The 15,265-nt window shown below is 43.1% G+C and overlaps 2 protein-coding genes across 2 annotated transcripts; both read left to right on the forward strand.

Moving 5' to 3' along the window:
* The first annotated feature begins 1,995 nt into the window (after positions 1–1,995).
* On the forward strand, positions 1,996–4,400 carry LOC115606134 (olfactory receptor 4S2-like). The gene is made up of 2 exons (XM_030481516.1): positions 1,996–2,099; positions 3,451–4,400. The coding sequence occupies exon 2, from the start codon at positions 3,462–3,464 to the stop codon at positions 4,398–4,400; it is 939 nt and encodes a 312-aa protein (XP_030337376.1). The 5' UTR covers positions 1,996–2,099; positions 3,451–3,461.
* Positions 4,401–9,178: 4,778 nt separating this feature from the next.
* LOC115606135 (olfactory receptor 4Q2-like) lies at positions 9,179–10,126 on the forward strand. Its single transcript, XM_030481517.1, has one exon. The coding sequence runs from the start codon at positions 9,179–9,181 to the stop codon at positions 10,124–10,126; it is 948 nt and encodes a 315-aa protein (XP_030337377.1).
* Positions 10,127–15,265: the final 5,139 nt, after the last annotated feature.

The following is a 15,265-nucleotide window of genomic DNA, read 5'->3' on the forward strand; positions in this document are numbered from 1 at the left end:
TTTGGAGGTGCAATTTCAGGTGTCAATGGGAAAAAAAAAGAATTGTTTAGGAACTTTTCCAGTATACAAGACAACTCTGAGCCCAACGGAGCACATTTTTACACCCACATGAGAAGTGTGTTTTCCATGGGAAAGTGCTGGTACACCTACTATTGCAGGAGGTAAGAGAAGAAACACCAGCATGAAAGACCAGACCAGGCAAAGCTGTCACAGGGTGTTTAGCAGCTCAGGGTCTCCACGTGAGGAGCCACAAAGAAACAAGAGACTCTAGTCCCTCCCTTGCCAGCAGAAAACCACCAAATCAGCTGAGTGAGGAAGGGAAAGACCTGCTTGGTGCCATCCAAAAGTAACTTTGATTCCTTCACTTTCATTCCCTATAAACACCTATACCGGTGTTGCACCTTAACATGACTTAAGTAGGATTCAACATCACCAGGTGTTCTCAAGCCCAAGTTAGGGTTTATAACTTTATATATATATTAACAAAATTTTACTTTTATATATATACAAATAGATTATTGTATTAATGCTTTGGAGATGAATACTGGTTGGTTTTTTAAAAAGCAAAACTATATATATACATATATATTGAAAATAGATTATTTTCTAATGTTTTAGAGATGAAAACAAGTAGTTGTTTTCTGGAGGTCTCACTTCTGGGAGCTGCTGGGCAAATATTTGACTCTAGCTTATGGAACGTGCCACTGAAAACAACATTAAGCTCCTCTACACTTCAGTAAGAATTCTCATAAGAACTTAATAGTTAGGCTAAAGAGTCGCTTCTGTGTTTTGCGTTGTGTCAGTAAAAACACCTGCAGTGAGGACTAACCACAAACCTTTCTAAATGTTTGAAGTAATTTCCTGTTATACTTCTTGTTTCAAATTTGTACAGCAGCAGCCTAAGAAATAACAGTCTATAGCACAGTTGTGATATTCTTTTGTGCTGGCAACATGCAATGGTAAGAAGTTAAGAAGAAATGAGAATGTGTATGAGATATGTTAGCTTAGGACAGAAAGCAGAATTATATAAATGTCCTGTGTAAGAGACATCTTTACTTCCAGACTGTTTGATTGCAAAGGTAAGGTGAACATAAATCATAGAATCATAGAATGGTTTGGGTTGGAAAGGACCTTAAGATCATCTAGTTGAACCCCCCTGCCATGGGCAGGGATGCTTCACACTAGACCATGTCACCCAAGACTCTGTCCAGCCTGGCCTTGAACACTGTCAGGGATGAAACATTCCCTGGGCACCCTGTGCTAGCACCCCAGCACCCTCACAGTAAAGAACTTCTTCCTTACATCCAACCTAAACTTCCCCTGTTTCAGTTTGAACCCATCACCCCTTGTCCTATCGCTACAGTCCCTGCTGAAGAGTCCCCAGCATCCTCGTAGGCCCCCTTCAGATACTGGAAGCTGCTCTGAGGTCTCCATTCAGCTTCTCTTCTCCAGGCTGAACAGCCCCAACTTTCTCAGCCTGTCTTCATACGGCAATGGACAATAAATCTTGCAAATGGTGAGATGTGATGGTTATTTGAACCAGAAATGCTTCCAGAAAAAATACATATCCACTAGTAAATAAAGCTTATTTATCTGGACAGCATTAAGAAGCCATTCAGCAAACAAAGAAGCAAGCAAGCAAACCCTTGTGCAATGTAAAAGTTGAGGTGACCACACTCCAACACCACTCTCAAGAGACTAACCTAACAGATATCTAAAGAAGAAGCTTTAGCTCGTTGTCCACTGACAAAGCTTCGTATGCCTCTGGGATCTCATTACTCCTGATAGTCTCATGTCTCTGCTGTGTGATTTACTTTAAATATTTCTGCTACCATTTTCCCACCTGGTGAGAGACAATTGTTCTTGCCGATGCTCTTGGATGTTGTGGGGTTTTTGCAGAATGAGAAATGCAGATAGCCAGGCTGCTTTCTTCGGCTGGTGTAGGTTTCAGAACCAGCAGAGATACGCACTGCTTTCACAACAGCTAAGCCACAACTCGCAGCTGAGACATGCTGATGAAACCACCTAAAAGCGGTCAGAGGAGGTCATCAGAGGAGCAATAGCAAGTGAATGCTCAGAGACTGGCAAATATGAACTGTGTAAGTACCGTTCCTTTGTTCTGTTCAAGCGTAACTGAAATCCTGCTTGTAAAAATAGTGACTTTCATGAGGTCCATTTTATGAATTAGAAAAAAACCTCAATTATATATTTTCCAGCTTTTGTTTTAGTTGGTGTTTTATTTGCTTTTTTCCCCCAGTTATATGTTGTTTCCAGAAAAATCTATCAAAAGTATGTTGTCAGTGTTACAGAGAGGATTCAGGAGCTGATGGACACTTCCCATGTGCTCAGTATTACATTGTCTGAGCTGGACATGTCACACATGGTCATGACACACACACTTTGGTCTTCTCCACAACGCTTTCCCTCCACTCACGGAGAGGCATGGAGATAGGAATGGACACACCGGAGAGCCTTCCCTCTGCTGCCCTATTTGGGGAATAGCCAGGAGGTTAGGCAGAGAGCTCAGGAGAAAGAACTGAGTGTTATGTGATTGGCAAATAGAATTCAGACCCCAGAGGGCTTGCTGATATCACAGACAAGGCTATTACACATTTTCCACTTCTAACTTCGTGTATAAATTGAACTAATGATACTTGTGTGCATGGGAATGCCACAGAGGTGGATTCATGGGTGTTTGTGAGTAAAGGAGGGTCACTAGCGGTACATTCATCACTCTGGTGTCAATATAGGTGTATTTATGAGGTGTTCCCCACTAAGTCCAGGACCCGGGCGAGGTATACGAACCCCTGATAATGTCCGATTAATGTAAATTAGCTCCAACTAATTAATTCATGTGCTGTAAGAAAGGTGGTCAAAGAAAACACTGGCCAGCTCTTTCTGTGACTGAACTTATCCAGATCTATCATAGTCAGAGGTATAATGAGTAGTTCTGTTACAATCCTTTAGAGGACTGAAAAGGAAATTACAATCACTGCTTCTGCAGGGACCTTCTTCAGGCCATGATCAAAGGGTTGAGACTTGAATTCAAGCCACACTCTTTTGATCAACTTTTATTCCTAAATCAACATTATAGGGTAAATGTGAGTCTTGAGGGGACCTAGTAATTAGGTTGTGTTTTAACTAGTTGTGTTTTAAAAGAGGCAAAGGTGAGAACTTGAGGGTATTATTTATACCACTCTCCTCAAATAAATAGTCAGAGCTTGTTATATATTATTATATTGTTATATATATTATTATATACATCAATAATATATTCTGATTTGGATATCAACTGTTCTTGCATGAGGGAAGCGTTGTCTTTAAATGGAAAATGTCCCAAAAAGACAGCAAAGGAAATATAAAGCCTATTTAACTAGCAGTGGTCAATGTGTATGTGTGATAATGTCCCCTGTCTAATGCTATAGCTGGTGTCTCTTTTCTGTGCTTCAGGTCCTGTCTACATGGTATACATGGAGCAAAAAAACAATGTGACAGAGTTCATCCTCCATGGACTGACACAAGATAAGAGAGTGGCAAAAGTTTGCTTCTTGTTATTCTTAGCTTTCTATGTCACTATCATTCTTGGAAACCTGCTTATCATCATTACTATAAAGACAAGTGAACAGCTGAACTCTCCCATGTACTTCTTCCTGAGCCACTTGTCTTTTGTGGACATCAGCTACTCTACCGTTATAGCTCCCAAACTCATTTATGACCTTCTTCTTGAGAAGAAGACCATCTCTTTTGTGGGCTGCACAGCTCAACTGTTTGGGGGCCATTTCTTCAGATGCACTGAGATCTTCCTTCTCACAGTGATGGCCTACGACCGTTGCACTGCTATATGCAAGCCGCTTCATTACACAAATATTGTGACCAAGCGGGTCTGCATCTGGCTGGTGGCAGCTTCTTGGGTGGGAGGCTTTGCACACTCCATGGTGCAGACCCTGCTGGTCATTCAGCTGCCTTTTTGTGGGCCCAATGAGATTGACCACTATTTCTGTGATGTTCACCCTTTACTGAAGCTGGCCTGCACTGACACCTACATCACTGGTGTCAGCGTGGTTGCCAATAGTGGTGTGATTTCCCTGGGCTGTTTCATTGTTCTTATTGTGTCCTACACTGTTGTCTTGGTTTCTTTGAGGGCATGCTCTTTCAAAGGGCGTATCAAAGCAGTCCATACATGTACTTTCCAGATCACTGTTGTAGTTCTGCTCTTCGGGCCAGGCATTTTCATCTATATGCGCCCTTCCACCACCTTCTCAGCAGACAAGACGGTCTCTGTGTTCTACACCATCATCACGCCTATGCTCAACCCCCTGATCTACACCCTCCGAAACAAAGAAGTGAAAAATGCAGTGAAAAAGTTGTGGAGCAGGAAAGTGCAGAGGAGTGAGAAGTGAAACAACACAGTGGATGTTTGTAAGACGATATGTTCTTAAGTAACCGTGGGGAGGGTTCAGAGAAGGGCCCGGGAGAGACTTTCCAGTAATGCTGCTCTGGTTTTAGCACAGATGTTCAGAATAATGCTGACACTAAATTCAAGCGTTTATGTAACTCGTGCTTTGGAAACTGTTCACCAAAAAGATGTGAGGTTATCATCATCTCCCAAACCTGAACACTGCAGGTGTTATTGTGGCATTTACCTTCAGGAACCTTAGAGTTGTATCTGGGGTATTTGTCTAGGCTTCTCCTGGCATTAGGAGAAACAACCAAGTGTTTTGAGAGTTTGTGCATTCCTACAAGCTCCTAAAAGCTCTGGAGAGTAGCATCTCCTTCCATTTTTGCACAAAGGAGTGATGGTGCTACCAAGCTTCCAAGAGTAAACAAACCTTTCAATAGGGCACAACATCAACAGCTTTTATCTAACACACTTTGAGGTGTCTACAACTGAGCAAACTGAGGAAAGTCAGCAGCCTTTGGGACTCATTTAATAGTAAAACAGGACCTTGAGAGAAGTAGGAGGTTTTATTTGGTCTCTGCACAACAGAGAGAGATGGCAGATTGTACTGAAACACCAGCAAATAAATAAACTCCAATATGTAACTATTAAAAGTGCTTTCCATGCAGAGCATCTTATTAGCAGGAGTGTGAACCTGCAGCTACTCTGAAGCCCCTTCAGCTGGGAAATGGAATCTTCTCTCCTTCCCCTGCCAGTGCAGTTCCCAGTAATAATAACTATTATCATTACAGCTCAATGTCAGTATTGTGATTCAAAAGCTCACCTGGTTAATAGCTGAAATTCCTACAGTGAGTCTGAATGTTCCCATCTTTATGTATTTGGTACTTTTCTGAGGAATGTCCTATCTACTTCAGCTTTGTTCTCCCTCCTGCCCCTGGTTCCTCAAACACTCAATCTCAGCTGTCCATTGACAATAAATGTAAAGACAAATTAATGCCCAAGTCCAGAAAAACCCTATAAACCTGAAACTATGGCTAATCTTGCTTGGAATAACTTCATTTAAAGGAGCCCTGACTTTCTGAGACCTTGAATTTGTATCATAGGTGACCTGTATAACCTATGAGGGCAGCAATCCAAGCATGGTTAAAGACCACAGAACCAGTCTGACCCCCAATCCAGTGAAATTATCTGGAGTTTTCATGGCTTTATTCATACACTGCATGAAATGCCGTGTTTTGGCCAGTACTCTGGAGCTATTACACTGGTATTCCCTGAGGGATTGTTATCCCAGTGGAAATACAAGAATTAAATATTTCTCCATGCTGAAATACAACCAAGTTCCTAGTTGAACATGGAAAACAATCCTTATCTTCTTAATAAGAATGTTCTTGTCTGGTTGACTTTTCCTCAGCCATTTCCAATACAGATACAGAAACATAGAACTGTCCCTGGAATCCCATGACTCTGGGCAATGCTCTTCTGCTCATTGACTGACTGTGGTTATTGAGTGTTCCCTTATTTTGGAAAGGGGAGCAGAGGAACAGGATGTCCTTAAAATAGTTGACAACTCATCTATTTGCCTCAAAGTGATTGGTGATGCATGGAGATGAAATACAGCAATAAGGCCTTGTTGCTTAATGATGGTAGTAAAATTAGAAGTAAAACATCACTACTTGGACAAAGGATTATTATAATGTCTCCACATTTTAGACAGAATAGGAAGAGAATGAGATAGAAATGACTGACAGATGAGGAAGGGTTTATATTTCCTACTGTTAGGGCTTAAAACCATGCATACAGTCACCAAGATTTCCTTTTTAGATCTCCAGGTTCTTCCTCACTGGAAGAGGCTACTCCTTTCACCTCCTGGATGGGGCCTTGAGCAACCTGGTCTAGTGGAAGGTGTCTCTGCCCATGGCAGGGGGTTGGAACTGGACGAGCTTTAAGGTCCCTTCCAACTGAAAAGATTCTATGATTCTATGTAAGAGAAATGGCCATAAAATTCAGTAATCACATTTCTTCTTTTCTTGGATTGCATGTTTTCAGAAACTCATTTCCCGTCTTTAAAGTTCATACCAGTGTTTGTTTTACCTGGCTAGCTGCTGGACACTGATCCAACTACACCTTTACTCATCCTCCTCAACAGAACAGGAGGAGAAAATGAGATAAAAAAGCCTGTGGGTTGAGATAAAGACAACGGGATCTCTTATCAATGAACATCATAGGCAGAGCAATCAGTTCAAGCTGATCTGAACTTTAGTCATAGTTCTCAGGGGCATATCATCACTGATATCTTTGGACTGCCCAGACCTTTCTTTGTCTTGGGGAATATTCATATTAGTTTATCTTTATATCTCATCCTGATGTGGCACTGATCTACTCTATCCCTGAGTGACTGCCATTTCCCATCTGCGCTGCCTGTCCAAGCTCTGCAGCTTCTCTGATCTCAGGCAACATTCCCTGGTGCCTGACACTGTGTCAATGCAGGGATTGGTAGTACAACCCTCCATTTATGTTTTTATTACTAGAGACTTGGGCTTTTTGTCATACAAAGGGCTTCTGAGTGCTTAGGAGTACATGTTGTCTCATCAACATGTCTTATCAACCTTCAGGACTCCACACACAGAAGATCATTGAGCAAATTGATATGCTGCTGCACACCAAGGGACCCAGCCACCAAAACTGCTTAATAAGGCCCTCAGGTACCTGCTTGGAGTTTGTAATGACACAGTTGTCACTTTTGCCTGTGTTTAGTACTTAGTATGTTACAGGAGTATTTATATGTTGTGCTGGGATGGGGGGACTTCAGAGAGAAGGATGCTGAAAACACATAGGTCAGCTTAGAAAGCCGTGGAGATATTGCCTCATCGGATCTTTCTGTCTAAGTGATAGACAGAAAATGGGACATTGATACCATCACAGTAAAATTTGCCTGTAACCTGCCAGGAAAAGAAAAAATGCTTGAAAACCTCCTGAAACAAAGAAGCTTCAACAAGAGCAAGGATATGGCAAGGACAAGCAGGAGGCAGAAGAGTGGGACAATGCCCTGACCTATTGGATGGATAACTTGAAAAAGATTTGGAGAGAATAATTTAAAATGTTTTCAGACAACAAATGCAGTGGAGTTCAGACTTCAAAGTTCGTGTTGTAGCAGCATTTAGTAACTGGGTACAGTAGTAATCATTTTTTCCTCTCCTTTGCTTACATTCTTTGTATCAGCTATGGTATTATTAAAGCCCATGTGTGGGGTTATGTTTATGTGAAAGGCAGAGAGAAAAAGCTTGGTAATTTGTTGAAAAATATACATTAAAAATGTAAATACTATTATGATGGTTTTGGTCATTTGGATCCTTCAAGGCAGCTTCATTTAATATTGATTGCACTGTAGGCATCTAGCATGGGGCAGGTATCTGCTCTCCATTTGTACTCAAGGACAGATGGACTATCTTCTGTGGTGTAAGCCATCTTACTGTGGTATAATGATCTAAACAAGGTAAACCAAGTGCCTTTAAGGTGTTTATTCCTCCTCATTAACTATATAGGGAGTTAGAGCTATTACGCTCAGATGGTGATGCCTGTTCTGCAGGTCTCTGTCTAGCACATCAGGGATCTCTAGAGGCAGTTCACCCTCTGTGCAGCTCTGGAAGACTTCTGAGCCCTAGGGATGGCAGAGAGGAAAAAGTGAGATCATTTCTGAACCAGTGCTGTGATTTGCAGACATGTATTCCCAATTCCACGTGAAGCAATCCTGTTTGATGGGCAAGAAAAACAGTCGTTGAAAACTACCAGGAAGTGGTAGAGAATAGAGCAGGACCTGAGGAAAGTACTCAGGTATCAGCAAAGGCAAGAGGCATATATGACAAGCAGACACTGCTTTCTTAGTAGTAATCTACTTGCTGATTTATAAATGTTTAGGCAGAAACGAGCAGGTAAAGTATTTCCTGGTGTGTTTTCTTGGTGTGATGTGATTTCCTGGTGCTCATGAGAATAAGCATTGATATGCTGGTCACATCTCAACCTCCACAAGACAGTGAGTGTTATCCGTCCACTGAAGAACTATACAAATTACCCAGAGACACAAAGATGTAGAGAAACTGTGCAGAGTTTTGCAGCTTCTGCTCTGTTAGAAACCACAATTTCTTCAGGAGAGCATGTTCTGTTAACAGCAGTCCTAAGACATCACTTGAGATACTAAAGAGCTGCAGTTCAATAGAGAGGAATTGGTGAAGAACTTGTTTTCTGTGCATGTATTTCTAGTTTCAGAGTGGACTGGAGGGCCCTTTCATCAGCTTAGAGGAATGCAATTAGGAACAGAACATGGAACAGCTCATGGTGGAGCTGTATATCATAGACACGATGCTTGACCATGGTAAACATTCACTTCCATCATGGCACTTTAAACTCCCAGCAGGTAAAAGGACAGTGTGCTATTCCTCCAGCATTGGTGGCTCTTATCCTGTGAGAGCAGGATGTGATTCTTCCCTGACAGAATGGGAGCATGCACTTTATCACACCAACTACAATGCAGAAAGATAGTGCTCAGAGTGAAGGTCAGTGTGGAGGGGCCGGAAACCTGAAAAGGGAGTGGGAAGGCAGCAGAAGAGAGGTGGATGGTGCTCTTTGCAAATGCTGCTCATCCTAACTTATGATGTGACACTGTGCTTTCTGTAGCAGGCAGAGCAGCAGTAAATGCATCCTGTTCTCATCACCCATGAACCTTGGAGCCGTAGCACATTCCCTTCTCTTCCTTGGCAGCCCATCCACTCCTAGACCTGTGCTATGGGAGCCCAAGCTGAAGCGATGACACTGGGAAACTTCTCCCAGGTGACTGAATTCATCCTCCTGGGGCTTTCTGATACAAGGGAGCTGCAAGTCCTCTTCTTCGCTTTCTTCTTCCTGGCCTATGCCATGGTTCTGCTGGGGAACCTTCTCATCATTGTGACGGTCAGGACTGACCCCAAGCTGTCGTCACCCATGTATTTCCTCCTCTGCAATTTGTCCTTCTTAGATATCTGCTGCACCTCTGTCACCTCTCCCAGGTTGCTGATGGACCTGCTCTCCCACAGGAAGGCCATTGCTTTTGAAGACTGCATGGCCCAGCTCTTTTTCCTGCACTTTGTGGGGGCATCGGAGATGTTCCTCCTGACTGTAATGGCTTATGACCGCTACAGTGCCATCTGCAAGCCCCTGCACTACACAGCCATCATGAACCGGAGGGTGTGCTGGGTCCTGGTGTCTGCCTGCTGGGCAGGGGGCTTCCTCCACTCCATTGTCCAGACACTGCTCACGATCCAGCTCCCCTTCTGTGGCCCTAACACCATTGACAACTACTTCTGTGATGTGCCTGTTGTCATTCGGCTTGCCTGCACTGATATCTACATCATTGAGTGGCTCATGGCTTCCAACAGTGGCTTAATATCCCTGTTTTGTTTCCTGGTGCTGGTCATATCTTACACATTCATCCTGGTCACAATCAGGGTTCGCTTCACTGAGGGGCACTGGAAGGCGCTCTCTACCTGTGCCTCACATGTAATGGTCGTCACCCTCTTCTTTGTACCCTGCATCTTCATCTACCTCCGTCCCTTTTCTACCTTCCCCTCCGACAAGCACATCTGTGTGATCTACACGGTCCTCTCGCCAGTGTTGAACCCCCTCATCTATACCCTGAGGAATAACGAGGTGAAGGCATCCATGTGGAAATTGTGGAAGCGCTGCAGAGTCTTCTGAGACAAGTTGGGTTTGTGACAAACCTGGAGTTCTTTTCCTACAGGCTAAGGGGAGATTGAGGCATGGGAACAAGGTTGGAATCCAACATGTAGAGAGTATCTGAAATCCATCTGAAATCCATCTGAAAGGATATTTAGTTCCAGTTAAGGGATTTACCTAACCTCAGTTTCTTCAGAGATGCAGATTTCAGTGGTGCTCTCACCTCTTTTGTCAGCTTTAGGTCCCCCTCAGTCCACCAATGAATGGATTTTTCACTGTTGCAGGACACATCAGACTTTGTAAAGGTTTCTACTATTCACACAGCTTTGCAATTATAATTGCAGCTCCTGGTGACAATTAGAACATCCTCAAAGAGAAGTCAGGAGGACACAATTCTTGACTACAGAGCAGCAGAGTTACACATTGAGCTTTGTGATGCAGGGACTGGATTAGACGTTTCACCTGGGCAGAGCTCAGATGTTTGGAACGAAATTCTAAGGGAAAGGAATAGTGTCGTGGAATATAAAGTCTAAATAACAGCCATTTCAGCACTGGGTCTGCATGAGTGAGAAACATTGAGCAGCCTCTGAACATTGCTTGGAAAGAGTTAACCACCATTACACAACAGAGCTTGCACTAAAGTTGTTACTGTTTGTTAAGAAACATGGAGACATGTTTAAGATATGGATAATTCTTTTCCCTGAACTATAAAACAGAAAGATATGAACAACTGTGAGCTTTGTCAGTGTCTTTTTTTCTCTCTCTGTTGTCTTGTCTTCACTCTTCTATGTTTATTTCCATGATGTTCCTCTGTTTCTCACAGAAATGGATGAACTCTTCCATCACCAAACCCATTTCTTTGCCATGGCAAGTGATTACAACCTATTCAAAAACATTTCAGATCCCTTCTGAAGATATTATCTATTGTTATCAAAAATATTTGGTTAGGAAGGAGTTCTGGAGCCTGAGTGACTTCTTTTTCCATATTGTTGATGAAAGAAAGGAATTTCCTTTACGTCAGCTCTGAAACCATTAGCTGTGTGGAAAAAAGACTGTGCTTTAGTCCTTAGTTTTTAGACTGCTTCTTGGTTTTTGGACTGCTTCTTCTAGGCATTTTCTGGCAATTATCTGAAATAACAGAGACAAAGTCAGTTTATATTTAAATCTGGGCTTACATTTAGCAAAGCATCACTTCAGGGCAATGTGGAACTAGAATATTCCACTCTAGGAATCCCAGAATGGTGTTATTCCTGTTCTGGTAACTCCCAGCACTGTAAAAGTAAAAAGCAGCTCCAAAAAGGCTTGAAGTAGGTTAAGAATGGAGCTTTTATGTGAATGTATAGACATTGGGAGATCAAAGATCTATAGGGAAATCCAGGAAGCAACCCAGTCCTTACTGGAGAGACTTACAAGCAGTTACACAGCAGCTTCTGCTTGGGCCATACAAGAACTGCTGAAATGCACACCAGAGCTGTTTCCCAATTCGGGAAACAAGCAACTCTGCTGTGTTGAAATCCACTGTTCTAGCAGAATTGTACAGTACCTATGACAGAAGGATTGGCCTTCTGTCAGAAAGGAGAAACTGGAAACAGGAAACAGGTCTTTCACCACTCATTTCTAAGACCCGAAGAACCCAAGTTTCACACTAACCAGTGTAACTGCTGAATTCCCTCCACAAGAAGCAAGAATTGGTCTTTTTATTTACCTTTCTATGTATTATGTGTCAAACACCTTTCTTACCTTAGCCTTACAGGGCAGCATGACCATATTTCAGGACACATTAGGGAGTAAGGGGACTATGCTTACATTCCCTCTAATTTGTATTCTTGCTTCCTATACTGTGACTTTCTGAGATCTAAGGTATGTGAACTCAGAAGTAACCAGCTTCACCCATCTTGTCTGATCTTCTTTTTAGTTAACAATGAGACCCCTCCCCCTGCGGTCCTGCACCAGCTCTGGGGCAACAACACAAGAGGGACATGAAGCTGTTGGAGCGAGGCCAGAGGAGGCCACGGAGCTGCTGCGAGGGCTGGAGCAGCTCTGCTCTGGAGACAGGCTGAGAGAGCTGGGCTGGGGCAGCCTGGACAAGAGAAGGCTCCTGAAGGGGAGACCTTAGAGCAGCTCCAGTGCCTAAAGGGGCTCCAGGAAACCTGGAGAGGGGCTTTGGACAAGGGCCTGTAGGGACAGGACAAGGGGAATGGCTTTAACCTGCCAGAGGGGAGATTGAGATGAGCTCTGAGGCAGAAGCTCTTCCCTGTGAGGGTGCTGAGGCGCTGGCACAGGGTGCCCAGAGAAGCTGTGGCTGCCCCATCCCTGGCAGTGTTCAAGGCCAGGTTGGACACAGGGGCTTGGAGCACTCTGCTCTAGTGTAAGGTGTCCCTGCCCGGGGCAGGGGGTTGGAACTGGATGAGCTTTAAGGTCCCTTCCAACACAAACCATTCTATGGTTCTACGACAAGGACAAGGTCTGTGGATCCTAGGGTATGAACATGTCTATTCTAAGAGATGAACCATGCCTGAGAAGTGCCTTTTGCTTTGACCATCAAGGGAGTTTGTACTGATGAGATCAGATGGACTCACTTTGAGTACAGATTTGGGTGAGATAAATCAATCTGCTTATCCACATTTGGAATAACCTGGGACAGCTTGATGCTGGAGCTTACAGCTAGAATCACACTTGGCTATTTGAACAGAGTATGTCTTATATCTTGCTATCACCACATACACATATAATGCAATGGTATAGCATTCAATACAGTATAACACAAGATAATACATTACCAACAACCAGCACCAGTAAATTATCTACAAAATATAAGATCTTCAAATTATGGAGATATATCTGACTGGTAATATTAAAAATAAATGTTGAAACCCTGAAACCTTCTAAACGGTTTTACTCATGTGGGATCACAACTTTCGGAGAAACAAATCCAGTAAAAGCATTTTCCCTCTCTCGGACATGCAATTGCTGTGCTTTGCCATCAGATGGCAGAGGTACATACACTCGGTGTAACTACGTACACTGATACTGATGTTCATAGGCAAGTTAAAGATGGTGGCGATACTGTTCGTAGGATTTTCTTTAGACATAAAAGGATGTGACAAAGCCATAACTCTTTCACACAAGCGAGTTATTAAAATCATACAAGGGACAATATATAGAGGAAGAAGTGACACAATCCAGCATTCTATTTGGGGAGAAAATAACAGTGCTTGGGAAAAAGACTGAAGAAAATAGGATGTTCTGTGATGTGTTTTTTAAGAATTGAGATTCCCACCTTGCAGTAATGAAGTTTCTGTACTCCTTCAGCAAATTTGATCCTTTATGAGGGTAGCAATTAGGTCACCAAATCCATCAGTTCGGTGTCTGCCATCAGGAGAACACTGTAAGTTTCTTTGTGCTGGAATGATTCAGGATTGGATCCATCCCACCTCAATTAGGGTGTCCTGCTGTAGCATCTCATTCTGGAGCCTGGGTGGTTCAAGGTCTTTTGATAGAGAAAAAGATACCTTTAAAGGGAACAAAATAGAGAGGGATGAGTGTGAAAAGTTGGTACCATCTGCCAGTAAGCATGTACAAGTGTTGTTTGAGTCTGATCTAGTCATCCAAGCTCCCTCCAAACTCTATGGAGAGGATTTATCTCTCTGAAGTTAAGCTATTTAAATATTAGGTGGCTTGATCTAATCTAGTTGTCTTGGCTACCTTTAATATAGAGGAAAGAAACAGGCCCTCCCAGAAGCTAAACAATCACATCCTTCTTAGAAACTCATCTGAGGAGTCATAAATTGTCCCCTGGATCTGCTTGTACATAGCCTTTCACTAGAGAGAGAGTTGAGCACCTAGTTACTGTTAGGTGAGATATTTCCATCCCACATCTCCACTGTCTTTGCTTGTGCTGCAGCGCTGATCCAAGATATTTGATCTGCCCAGAGCACAGGGAAAGCTATGAAAATACTGCACGGAAAGAGCTGAGTGGAAAGAGCACCAGCTATGTGTCCATATCTGTATGTCCGTACCTGTCCATCTTCTGTACGGAAGAAGTGTCTGCATCATCTGCATCTGCAGTATCTAATTCCAATTTAAGACTCAGGCAATGATTTTTCTTTTTAATGGTGAATTCCTACTTCTGTGATCTTCCTTTTTATGAAGGAGAAATGTTGAAATACTGAAATGACCTCCAGGTCACTTGGGGTAAATTTCTGTTGAGAAAAAGAAAACTGGTGGAGGCCACGGAGATGCTGCGAGGGCTGGAGCAGCTCTGCTCTGGAGCCAGGCTGAGAGAGCTGGGCTGAGGCAGCCTGGAGAAGAGAAGGCTCCTTAAGGGGGGACTTTAGAGCAGCTCCAGTGCCTAAAAGGGCTACAGGAAACCTGGAGAAGGGCTTTGGACAAGGGCCTATAGGGACAGGACAAGGGGAATGGCTTTAACCTGCCAGAGGGGAGATTGAGATGAGCTCTTAGGCAGAAGTTCTTCCTTGTGAGGGTGCTGAGGCGCTGGCACAGGGTGCCCAGAGAAGCTGTGGCTGCCCCATCTCTGGCAGTGTTCAAGGCCAGGTTGGACACAGGGGCTTGGAGCAACCTGCTCTAGTGGAAGGTGTCCCTGCCCGTGGCAGGGGGTTGGAACTGGATGAGCTTTAAGGTCCCTTCCAACCTAAACCAGTCTGTGACTCTATTTCAGTAGAGTTTTTATTAGGCATTTCAGAATGTATGCTACAGAAGTCATACACAATCATTATCATTTTTAATAACACTCTATTTTAAATTAGATGAAACTAGACAGGAAAACAGGCATGCACCATGTTTTATCTTACTGAGGCAAATGCTTCAATGTTATAAGATACAAACTCTCCAAACTTAGCCGGCATTTTGAAACTTCCCCATGTAAAAATGGATAATACTAGATGAACAATAATGGATTGAAGTCCAACTATGCCAGCTGGGTAAAAACATTTATGGTAAAAATAACTTTTGCCATAAAGACTATATGACACTGAAGCCTATAAACCAAATCCTCAAAACAGCGTAAGCACAGTTATGGGCAGCAGGTGGAAAAGCCTTCAGTTGTTGTAAATCACTGCAAGTCTCTTCAGAGCCCCATGTCTAGTTATTCAGCTGTTGTTAATTTGGTTTGCTTCATTTGTTCAGCAGGTATAAATCAGG

Source organism: Strigops habroptila, chromosome 4 (genome assembly GCF_004027225.2).
Source record: "Strigops habroptila isolate Jane chromosome 4, bStrHab1.2.pri, whole genome shotgun sequence".
Classification (NCBI taxonomy): domain Eukaryota; kingdom Metazoa; phylum Chordata; class Aves; order Psittaciformes; family Psittacidae; genus Strigops; species Strigops habroptila.